This window comes from Octopus bimaculoides, chromosome 5, assembly GCF_046866305.1.
Source record: "Octopus bimaculoides isolate indiv1 chromosome 5, ASM4686630v1, whole genome shotgun sequence".
Taxonomy (NCBI): Eukaryota; Metazoa; Mollusca; class Cephalopoda; order Octopoda; family Octopodidae; genus Octopus; species Octopus bimaculoides.
This window is the reverse complement of record NC_142932.1, coordinates 113,357,234-113,369,724: the sequence shown is the minus strand read 5'-3', so window position 1 is coordinate 113,369,724 and position 12,491 is coordinate 113,357,234. Positions and strand designations below refer to the sequence as shown.

Below are 12,491 nucleotides of genomic sequence, written 5' to 3'. Positions count from 1 at the left end.
CACACACACACACACACAAACACACTAACAGATAAACCACCAAACCATGCACACACACACACATACATACGCACAGATATTCATCTCCCTTTTTCACTCTCCTGTCTTAGAAAGAACTTTTCCCCCACCACCTCCTCTTCCGGTCTTTTCACAATGTAACCTCGTGGGCATCGGTACCATTTTCCTCTTTCTCCGTTCTTCCATTCTCCGAACTTCCCATCTTTCCGACGAAGGGCTACGCCTGAAATGTCATACATTCTCTCTTTCCTTTCCCGAGCGTCCAATAACACTATCCGTATCACATCCTCACTTTGTTGTTTTTTTGAACTTATATATATATATCATCATCATCATCATCATCGTTTAACGTCCGCTTTCCATGCTAGCATGGGTTGGACGATTTGACTGAGGACTGGTGAAACCGGATGGCAACACCAGGCTCCAGTCTGATTTGGCAGATATATATATATATATATATATATATATGTGTGTGTGTGTGTGTGTGTATGTATGTATATATATATATGTATGTGTGTATATATATATGTGTGTGTGTGTGTGTGTGTATGTATGTATGTATGTATATATATATATGTATGTGTGTATATATATATGTATATGTATGTATGGCTATGTATGTGTGTATATATACGTATGTATGTGTGTATATGTATGTATGTGTGTATATGTGTATGTGTGTATATATATGTGTGTGTGTGTGTATGTATGTGTATGATGCAAATAACCTTTTGATCTGCAACACCAACCTTAGGAAGCCAGTCAGCCACCTGATAACCTACCAATCAGGTGACTCTGCTAGCCAGATTGATTTCATTCTCACCAGACAGTGGGATGCATTGCTGCTCTTAAATACAAAGACCCTCCTTGGTGAAGAATGTATCCCCCAGCATAGACTAGTCATTAATGATTTTATACTCCAGGCCAGAAGAATGCCAAGAAGCAGACCAATCTGGAAAAGAAGGTTTTGGAAGCTAAAGGACCTTCAAATGGTCAGAGATTTAGAGACATCCTAATTGAGAAATTTGATGAGAGGGAGGAGGAGCTACAAACTTGTGACATAAAGAGCAACTGGGAATTCCTGTAAGACAGCTTGCTGAGTGCCACAGACGAAATCTGTAGCTGGTGCAAAGTCCCTTCCAGACTTAGGGTAACATGATAGTGGAACAATACTGTAGACAAAGCCAGTGGCGCAAAGAAACAGGCCTGGAAGAGTGGGGGCAGCTGGGAACTGTATCAGATAGCCAGGAGGGAAGCTAGGAGACAGGTATATCTAGCCAAGGGAGAAGCAGAAAGGAGAAAAGTTTTGCCTCTGTTCAACATTGTGAGGAACAAAGAACTGAAGTATTTCGGATTGCAAGACAGTGTATGAGAGAAAATTGTGATGTTATAGGAGAGAAATGTGTCCACATGGATGATGGTGCACTTGCTTTTAAGGAGTCTGCAAAGAAAGAGGTTTGGAGATGCCATTATGAAAGACTGCTGAATGTGGAGAATGAATGGGAGGAGGAGAATCTGCCAAATGTTGACCCAACTGAGGGACCAGCTACCCAAATTGACAGTACCTTGGTAGAAAAAGCAATTTAGGATATGAAGACAGGGAAAGCTCTCAGCCCATTAGGAATCACCACTGAAATGCTTAAAATATCTGGCGGTGTGGGTTATGGTCACCCATATTGTAAATCAGGTGATTCATGAGGGAATCATACCCAATGACTTGGGTAGCAGCACCATAGTCAACTGCTACAAAGGTAATGGTGATGCCTAAGATAGAAATAATCACAGAGGTATCAAATTGTTGGATCAGGTGATGAAAATTGCAGTGAGAGTCATAGCCCAACTAATTAGGGAGAGGGTTAGTCTAGATGACATGCAGTTTGGTTTTGTGTCAGGTAGAAGCACCACTAATGCTATATTTCTGGTAAGGCAATTGTAGGAGAAATGCCTAGCTAAAGATAAACCTTTGTACTTGGCTTTTGTTGACTTGGAGAAAGCTTTTTACAGAGTCCCTTGATCCCTTATTTGGTGGTCAATGCAGAAACTAGAGATAGATGAATGGTTGGTGAGAGCTGTACAAACCTTGTACATGGATGCTATCAGTAAGGTGAGGGTGGGCAACAAGTACAGTGAAGAATTCAGGGTACAATTAAAGGTTCACCATGGATCAGTGTTCAGCCCACTCTTGTTCATCATAGTCCTCCCAGCAGTAACAAAGGAATTCAAGACAGACTGCCTCTGGGAGCTCTTCTATGCTGATGACCTTGCTCTTATAGCTGAATCACTGCTTGAACTAGAAAAGAAGTTCCAGGTATGGAAGCAGGGTCTAGAATCAAAAGGCCTTAGAGTTAACCTAGCAAAAACCAAAGTCATAGTAAGTAGGAAGGCAAACAAATCACAAATCCCTTCAGGGAGATGGCCCTGCTCAATCTGTAGAAAAATTGTAGATAGAAACTCCATAAGATGCACCCAGTGTAAGTTTTGCACTCATAAAAGGTGCAGTAACATTAGGGAAAGGTTAACAGGGAAACTAGCTTTTGTATGTGGAAGGTGCACAGGTACAACAAACGCTGAAAATGCACAGAAAATAGACTCCATCAACTGCCAGTGGAGCAAGCTAGAGGTAGTAGATAACTTCCATTATCTAGGTGACCAAGTTAGTAGTGGAGGTGGTTTCTCTGAGAGCATAGCTCTGAGAATAAGAATAAGCTGGGCAAGGTTCAGAGAGCTTCTGCCCCTGCTTGCAACAAAGGGCCTCTCCCTCAGAGCGAAAGGCAAATTACATGATGCCTGTGTGTGAACAACTATGCTGCATGGCAGTGAAACATGAGCCATGACAGCCAAGGACATGCATAGGCTTGAGAGAAATGAAGCCAATATGCTTTGCTGGATGTGCATTGTCGGTGTGCATGTCTACCTGCTGGAAATAAGTCAAAACTTATTTAAATCGGCAATATACACTGATAATAACAACAGGAATCAACCGTCTAAAGGCAAACAGGCTAAGACAAACTCTCAACGTACATTTAAGTATTTGGACTCACGTGGACTGGCTTCTGTACCGGCAAAAATAGCCTCAGCTTGCAAGACTGGAGTGCCCAGTTGACTGGTAGGAGATAGAGTGGTTGTTTTAAGCAAGGTGTCGAGAGGTTAAAGTATGATATGGAGAGCAGGAACAGGTCTACTGTTTGTGGAGGACTTTCATGGCAACCTTGCATTTTACATGGATAGATAGAGGAGGCTGGAGTAGAGCTAAGAGCTTACAAAACATAGAGAAGAGAAGGTGCTGGAACATCCCCTCACGGTAACATACCCATAAGATGTATAAAAGGGTGTGAATATAGAAAAATCAAGGAGAGTGTTGGGTAAGGTTGTAAAAGTATTGAAGGAGAGTGATGTTAATATATACATGGGGTGAAGTGGGATAGACATATATCGGGGAGGAATGTAGTGAATGGGGAACAGAGGTGGGATGGTAAATACGAGTAGGAGATGATAACATTGAAGGGTGGATGATGATTAGGGATAGCACAGAGAGTGGTGACGAGCAGTATAGAGTGTGTGATATGGTGTGGTTTATAGTAAAAGGTTCTGCTTTCATTTCTTAGAGCAGTAGAATAACACAGTTGATTGGAGTGTGATGGAGAGACATGTGATATGTATGATGAAGGTAGGATTAAAAGTGGGAAGAGAGTTAGAAATGGATAGCAGGCGGGGTGGGGTATAGATGATAAGAATGAGGAATGGATGTCAATAGGAAGTGGGTCAGGGATATATGTACATACTCTTTTACTTGTTTCAGTCATTTGATTGTGGCCATGCTGGAGCTCCGCCATTTAGTCCAGCAAATCGACCCCAGGACTTATTCTTTGTAAGCCTAGTACTTATTCTATCGATCCCTTTTGCTGAACCGCTAAGTTACGGGGACGTAAACACACCAGCATTGGTTGTCAAGCGATGTTGGGGGGACAAACACACACACACATACATACATACATACATATATATATATATATATATATATATATATATATATATATATATGACGAGCTTCTTTCAGTTTTCATTTACCAAATCCACTCACAAGGCTTTGGTTGGCCCGAGGCTATAGCAGAAGACACTTGCCCAACGTGCCACGCAGTGGGACTGAACCTGGAACCATGTGGTTGGTAAGCAAGCTACTTACCACACAGCCACTCCTGCGCCTATACATACATAGATAGTAGAAAACTCTTGCCCAAGTTGCCACGCAATGGAACTGAACCCAAATCCATGTGGTTAGGAATCAAACTTCTTAACAACACTTCCATGCTATCCATAGCCACTGAAGTTCCTTGGTAAAGAAATAAATGTTTGCATACATTGTCTTTTGTTTCAGTGCATCAGTTACAGATTTCATCATTCGTTGTATATTTAGTTATAGCATGTGGTCTTGAATGCTGCAGTTTAAAACTCTTGGTGCATTTTATTATTTGGTATGTTTGATGTGTTTGCATTGTTCTGTGTTGCACTACTAGATGCAATATAGAGGATATATGTCTACACGTATCTATCCACTACAAATGTATGGAGACACTGGCCATGTCTCCCACAGGATACAAGTTAAACTGTCTAGTCTCTTCCCATCTACTGAAGGCACAGTTTGATAAACAACAGCTCATGTTTTGAACCAGCCTCTATAAAATCCAATCTTTTGAATGAACTCATAATCATTCTGGTATATTCCAGTACAGTGTTTTGTATCTTAATATTTATAATAACAATTACATCATACAGCAATAAGTATAGCTATTTAAAATGTAAAATATACTATCATAGACAGAATTCCATTGCATGTTTAACCATGTGTCATTTAAAATGGCCTTATCTGGCCTGAATATTCTACCTCTTCTACATTCAAACCAGCCAGATCCAGCCTCTTACACATACCCTACAATGTCATTCTAAAAATAACAATCATATCATCAAACTCTTGAAGCTACAAGATAATGCATAATAAATTCAAAACAATGTGAATTATAGTTGACAGTGTAATCTGAGTGCTACAGGATTAATAATCTGCGTGTACGGGAATTGTCAAATGACCGACAAAATATTTTGACATTTTATAGCATTTAGTACTATCATAAAGTACAACAAATTTGAATATATCAGTGTGTATGTGTGTTTTAAATGGCTATCATGACAGTCTTACAACAATATAATTGTTTCACTTTCAACACAATCTAATCTCAGATCAATTCACTTGACAAACCAGTACAATTGTGAAATTAAAACCTTCTTCTTTTAAATTTCAGTACATCAGCTGCTCTTGAAATATATAAACTGAACTTGGCAGAAAATGACTTGCAAATGCCAATGGTTGGATCAGTACCTTCAGAACACAGGTATAGTGTAATTTTTATGCATCTCAGTAACAGGTTTTCACTGTGTGAATGTCTCTGTATACCCTTATTTCACTAATTATTAACCTCCTCGTGTAACCTTTGTTCATCAGTGTTGGTTCTTCTTGTAGTTTATGTACTGCATTAGTGTTCCTTTATATTGTTTCTGTGCTATAACAATATCTTCTGATTATTCATTTGTGTTGCTTTATTATCTCCTCATGTAATATATGAATATGTATAAATACTATATTGGGTCTTCCTATGTAGTGATATATTGCATTAGTATCTCCATATTTATAATTTATTATAACAATGAATGATCTCTGCAAAAATTTCATTTCCTAATGTATTACTAAACATTATTAGACATAAGCACCAATTTGAGATGTGCTCCATGAGTCATCAGTAACACAGCCAACTAGTAAGCATATAGCTGTAAAATTCAAGATCTATCAGTGGGCCTGTTGTTATTTATTTGTCTCAAATTGGTGCTCATGATATCTAATACTATTTACATGAAAATCTCATCAGTTAAGTCATAATTAATGATAAACATTTTGCATTTCCTTATATAAAAAAATGGAGAAGTTTTTATCTATCTGTTATTGCTGCCAATTCATTTCTTCTCCATCACTGAGGTTTAATTATGTTTTAAAATAACATACATTATGTAATTATTGTTTAACTAAAAAGTATGGAAGGAATTTCAACCATGTTTCATGGTCTGCTACCACAACAGCTCCTTTATAGGATCCAGTTAGCTCAAGACATCATCAGGAGGAACCACGTCCAGTTTCGGCCCCTACTCCTCTACTGTTTTGACGTGGTGGGGCCCCCACTTTCGGAGGTGTCTTCAGCTCTGGTGTTGGGTGCATGTCTTCTTTCTTCTATTCCCTGGCCTCTTCGATGCAGGATCAACGAGTGTCAGCGTCCGACTGACTGTCTTGTCAAATTCCCCTTTTTATACCTGCTGCTAGGCTCTAGCAGGCTGCCCCAGCAAGTTGTCACGTGACACTGTCTAAATTTCCCTCTGCTAGGGTCCAGTAGACAGCCTCAGCAAGTTGTCACAAACACTGTCTAAACTTCCTGCTGCTAGGCTCCAGCAAGTAGCCCCAGCAAGCAAGTTGTCACTGTCTAAACTTTAACTGACAATGGAGGGCGCTTAATCTTAGCCCATGCATGCTCTAACTGAGACTGTCACCTGTCAACCAGTGAAGCCACTTCAGTGTCAGCCTGTCTCACCTAATGATGTTATTTTCCTGCCGGCATGTTATGACTTTCAAGCCATATTTGGTCTTCCCGCTTCAGCCATATATAGAAGCTGGCTTTTTCGACTGCCTCCTGTATCCTCCTTATCAGTTTTCTCAGTTCTGAGCTTGAAAACGCAAATCTTCTTTTGAATAGCGTTGTCATTTTTCTTTCAATGAAGTTTATTAGGGTCACAAATTACTCTATGTAACATATTTGTTGATAAACATCTCACAGAAGTCTAATTTTATATTTTTATATTTTTAGGTTTTACAAAATTCTTTGGGGTTCCCATGGCATCGCAAACAGCACTTGCCCATCTGGTATAATTATTGCTGGTTCTGAAACTGGCAGTGTCTTAGGTTATAATGCTGCCTCACTCATTTCAGGCGAGGAAGTTACTCCTATTTTTAAACAAGACAAACACACTGGATCTGTTAAAGCATTGGATTTTAATATTTTTCAGGTAATTCTTTACACTTGCATTTACCCAGAAAAATAAAATAGCTTCGTTATTTAATTTTAGGTGTTCGTTACTTTTTTTTTCCGAGAGTGTATGCATGTGTGAAAGTCTGTGCATTTGTGTAATTGTGAATAAGTGAGATGGGAAGATGAGGTATAGTATTGTTGTCCTTGACAGTGGAGGCAATGTGAGGCAGTGGATGCTGGTATCGTGTAACTAGCACTCATGCCAGTGGCATGTAATGAGCACATTTTGAGCATTGGGCCTCGTGGAAGTAATGACAAATGATTGAAACCTTTGGCAATATGCTGTGCTTGAGAAGAAAACCCATCAAGCCAAGTAAAGTCATAGTTGTGCGGATACTGGTGTTGCACAACTGGCACCCATGCCAGTGGCATGTGAAACACCCATTACACTCTCAGAGTGGTTGGCATTTGGGAAGGCAGCCAGTTGTAGAAAGCATGCCAAATCAGACTGGAGTTTGGTGCAGCCTCTTAGCTTACCAGCCCTGGTCAAACCGTCCAACCCATGCCAGCATGGACAATGGACATTAAATGATGATGATACACAAATCTATTCCAATTTACAAATGGTAAACATAATACAAATCTTCCTAGAAATGTTATCTCTATTTATGTGCCTAGATTTGCAAGTTTTTGCAGCCCAGTAGACTAAAGAAGAAAGATAAGAATTAATTTTATCTTGTGCACATAGTCACTTGTTTCTCTGATTAAAATATTGAATTACTAGCCACAAAATAAGAATTTGAAACCCTATTATAGGTGCAGGTGTAACTGTGTGGTTAAGATGTTTACTTCCCAATCACATAGTTCTGGGTTCAGTCCCACTATGTGGCATCTTGCGCATGTATCTTCAACTATAGCTTTGGGCTAATCTAAGCATTGTGAGCGGATTTGGGCGATAGGAACTGATAGAAGCCCATTGTGTGAGTGTTTATATGTTTGTGTCTCTTTGTCTTGATATCAGATATTTGTAAACGAGTCATTATCATAACAAGCAATGTCATTCATTTTCAATATTCTCAGAGAATATGTCTGGTCACGGGGAAATATTACCTTGCTTGAAAACAAGTGGGGGGTTGGCTATAGGAAAGGCATCTGGCCATAGAAAATCTGTGTTAGTAAACTACATCTGACCCATGCAAACATGGCAAAGTGGACTTTAAAAATGAAGATGATTATGTTTATTGTGATTTTGTTGTTTCAGAAAAGACGATTCTTACTTCAGTTTACATTTTTTAAAATGTGTGACACTCCCAACTTGCCGTTTGTATGCATAAAATGATTGAAGTATTTTCCTAACACTTGTATTTCTTTTATTTCTATTTTAGCCAAATTTATTAGCGTCTGGCGCTTGTGATTCAGAAATTTACATTTGGGATTTAAATAAACCTGACACTCCAATGACTCCTGGTTCAAAATCAATGGTGAGTGAATATCAATAAGTTTGATATAATGTAATTATTTTGTCATGTAATCACTTCTTATCTGAATTTCATCAACAACTCTTGGGCATTCAGATTAGTCTGTCAAATGTAATATTTATGTATTGACACTGTTTTGAATTACTCATGCATTATCTTGAAGCTTTCAATGATGTGACTTTAATTTTAGAATAACATTGTTGGGTAGGTGTGAGAGACCAGATCTGGCTAGTCTGAACATAAAACAGGTAGAATATTTTGGCAGGTTTAAATGTTAAAGGGTCAAAGTATTGTTATTGTGGTACTATAAACAACTGCATCATCATATTGCCATTACAACTGGTCACAGTGTCACCATCTATTGGTATATGACTATATCACCACTAGCATTGGTGGTATCATCACCACTAGTGCATAACAGTCATCAAATAGCACCATCACTTCTGGTGATGGTGATACTATTAAACTCTGGTGTGCAATAATCTCATCTCCACTGCATGTTTCCTTGTGTTGTGAGGCTGGATCTATACCTGTAAGGTATATCTCCAAGGCACTGGTTTGGGCAACTTTTTATATGAAAGACCTGCTGTTGTCCATTCATGCAACTCTCTCTTCTCCGCTCTAATGTTGTCCCTGAGAAAAGCAAAGGCCACAACATCTGTAGTGCCAGTGTTGCCACAGATGCAAAGAGCCAGAACAAATACTGCAAAACATCTTAGCACTCTTGCAAGCATGGCTGTGGAATCAAAACAAAAGACTCCGACTCCTCTACTACTGGCACCTCCAACTGTGACTCCTCTTTATGTAATTAATTGTGGTCTACATATCTCATAAAGCCGATCCATATGCTTGTACTTTGAGTAGGCCTACATGTTATAAGTGGTTTATATTAAAGAATAAAGACATTGTGAGTCGGAATCAGAGTTAGTATGGTTTTACCAACTCTGATTCCCCCTTAATTGTTTCCGACTCCGACTCCAAAGCCCTGCTAGCAAGTCTACCAATTCACTAGACTGGTACTTTATCAACCCTTAAAATGGATGAAATGAAAAGCTGATCTTGTGGATTTGAACCCGGAGCTGAGTGTTGAAACAAATACTGCAAATGATTCAATACTAATTATTGCCAGAATATAATCTTACCTAAATCATTATATCATCCTTTAGATCTCCTTTTCCTTTAAATTCTGCACATATAGCATCATGATATTATCTAAGATATTGTTTTTGCCACTGATGGGTTTTATCTAGTGTTTTAACTGTTATTTCTGAGGACAAAACAACTCTGCCCCCTTTGAGCTTCACTTAATCACACTGAAGCTGTTCAAATTTTTTGCTCCCCCCACACACTCTCACTCTCTCTCTCTCTCTCTCTCTCTCTCACTCTCTCTCTCTCTCTCTCTCTCACTCTCTCTCTCTCTCTCACTCTCTCTCTCTCTCTCACTCTCTCTCTCTCTCTCTCTCTCACTCTCTCTCTCTCTCTCTCTCTCACACATATATACGTGTGTGTGAGCATGTATTACGGTTTTACAGTTGGTATATTATTTTGTTTCATGATTGTTTTAGCCTCCTGAAGAAGTGACTTGTATTGCTTGGAACTGTCAAGTTCAACATATCCTGGCTTCTACATTCTCAGCTAGATGTGTTGTCTGGGATCTACGGAAGAATGAGCCTATTATTAAAATTAGTGACAGTATGTCTGGGGTAAGTGATTTTATTCTTCAACATTAATTTAAATATAACAAATATGTGAACTTTTTTTCCTCTTCCCTCTGATACTGTCTAAGAATTTGTTTCATGATGCCAGTGCTGCCTAACTGGCACCCGTGCCAGTGGCACACAAAAAAGCATCATTCAAGTAAATAAATAGTAAAGCTTATATTTGGCCTTTTTTTTTTCTTCAAAAAGGAAACATTTATAAGAAGTGATTATTTAAAACATTTTGTCTAGTGCTCAGTTAAATCTCTTTCTTATATACACCATGATAGATTCCAGTGGTAAACTTGAATTCAGATCTATAATTTGAGAGTCTAATGTGATAACCACTTAATAATTTTGTTTCTACTGTAAAGATGTTGATAATTATTTGAAAAGAAACGTTTTATCCTCTAACATGATTTTTAAATGAATAATGTTTAAATTAAATTAAATTTGAATAATGTTTAAATTAAATAAGTATTCAAGATGTTTATTTAATTTCAGATTAAAAGTAGATTAACGGCCTGGAGTCCGGATGTAGCAACTCAACTTTGTTTATCTTCTGAAGATGATCACACACCAGTCATACAACTGTGGGATTTACGTTACGCAACGTCACCTTTACGCACATTTGAGAAACACCAAAGGTTTGTATAGTTCAGCAAACAGGCAAAATATGGAGCTGAGTTTCTTTAAAAATACTGGGAAGCTCCTTTCTTGCAAATGATTAAATATGGTTGTGTTGATGGAAAATTCTTGCAAATATCTTGGATTTATATCTAGTTTCTGTATGTGAGAATTCTATGATACTTACTTTTTTTAATTTTTCATATTTCCAACAAAAAAAAAAAAACTCTGCCAATCTTTATTAATGTAATGCTTTTTTTTTATTTTCCCTGATTAAATGCCCTTCCTATCCCCAATCGTTTTATGCCATATAGTGGGTTCATTTTATTAGCACCCACTGTATGGCACTGTCAAGATTAAAGAGTCCCTTCCATCCTGTATCAGTCTTATATTCAGAGTTACTTCTCTAAATAAATTGCCTTTGTGTGACCTGCAGAGTCTACATCTTTTCTGTGTGATTTGTTTGGAAACTCAACGTTTTATTTGGGTCACCTATACTATAACGGAGAATCTTGTGTCTCCATTTGTTGGGAGGAGGTTTGACTACTAATTGAAGGTCAGTGCCCCCTGACTGGCTCCTGTGCCAGTGGCACATAAAAAGCACCATCCAAACGTGGTTGATGCTAGTGCCCCCTGACTGGTTCCCATGCTGGTGGCATGTAAAAAGCACCGTCTGAACATGATTGATACCAGTGCCTCCTGACTTGCTCTTGTGCCAGTGACATATAAAAAGCACCATCCAAATGTGGTCAATGCCAGTGCCCCATGACGAGCTCCCATGCCGGTGGCATGTAAAAGCACCCACTACACTCTCAGAGTGATTGGGATTAGGAAGGGCACCCAGCTGTAGAAACATTACCTGATCAGATTGGAGCCTGGTGCGACCTGCTGGTTTGCCAGACCTCAGTCAAACCCATGCCAGCATGGAAAGCGGACGTTAAACGATGATGATGATGATGAACTCAAGTTGTCTCTATGAAATCAGAGGGAAGAGTTAGTTCAAAAAAGTGGGTGAAGAAGTATTTGATGGTAGCATAATGTAGCTGTGACTTCAGCTTCCTAGATGGGTCGCCTTCACTATGGCTGAGAAATCACATCTTGCCATGATGTAGGTTACTTACTAAGGAGGTTTACAGTAGTTGCCTGATGGGGTATGACATGTTTTGACAATTGTTTTGGCATTGCTGAGTTGACGTCAGACATTTTATTGTTTTCCTCATTTTTCTCTCTCTCTCTTTCTATATATATATATATATATATATATATATATCTACACTCTCTGAGTGGTTGGCGTTAGGAAGGGCATCCAGCTGTAGAAACTCTGCCAAATTAGATTGGAGCCTGGTGTAGCCATCTGGTTGCACCAGTCCTCAGTCAAATCGTCCAACCCATGCTAGCATGGAAAGCGGACGTTAAACGATGATGATGATGATGATGATGTATATATATATTTACATGTGAGAGCATTTATTTATGTTTGTGTATGTATAATGGTTCTCTCTGTCTCTCTCTCTCTCTCTCTCTCTCTCTCTCTCTCTCATTCTTTGTATATATTTGTGTATTTGCTGCTAGTGACAGAACATACTTTTGCCAAAATAGTTTGAATGTCT

General features: G+C 38.7%; 1 protein-coding gene across 4 annotated transcripts in view; it reads left to right on the top strand.

The window, feature by feature from the left end:
* LOC106868452 (protein transport protein Sec31A) overlaps nt 1-12,491 on the top strand; it is a 61,880-nt gene that overhangs the window by 8,756 nt on the left and 40,633 nt on the right. For all 4 annotated transcript variants that reach the window (XM_089352983.1, XM_052968153.2, XM_052968154.2 and 1 more), the window contains exons 3-7: nt 5,313-5,402; nt 6,918-7,116; nt 8,465-8,560; nt 10,123-10,260; nt 10,759-10,901. In XM_089352983.1, the coding sequence (XP_089209109.1) occupies nt 5,313-5,402; nt 6,918-7,116; nt 8,465-8,560; nt 10,123-10,260; nt 10,759-10,901 (666 nt within the window). The remainder of the gene's footprint in view (nt 1-5,312; nt 5,403-6,917; nt 7,117-8,464; nt 8,561-10,122; nt 10,261-10,758; nt 10,902-12,491) is intronic.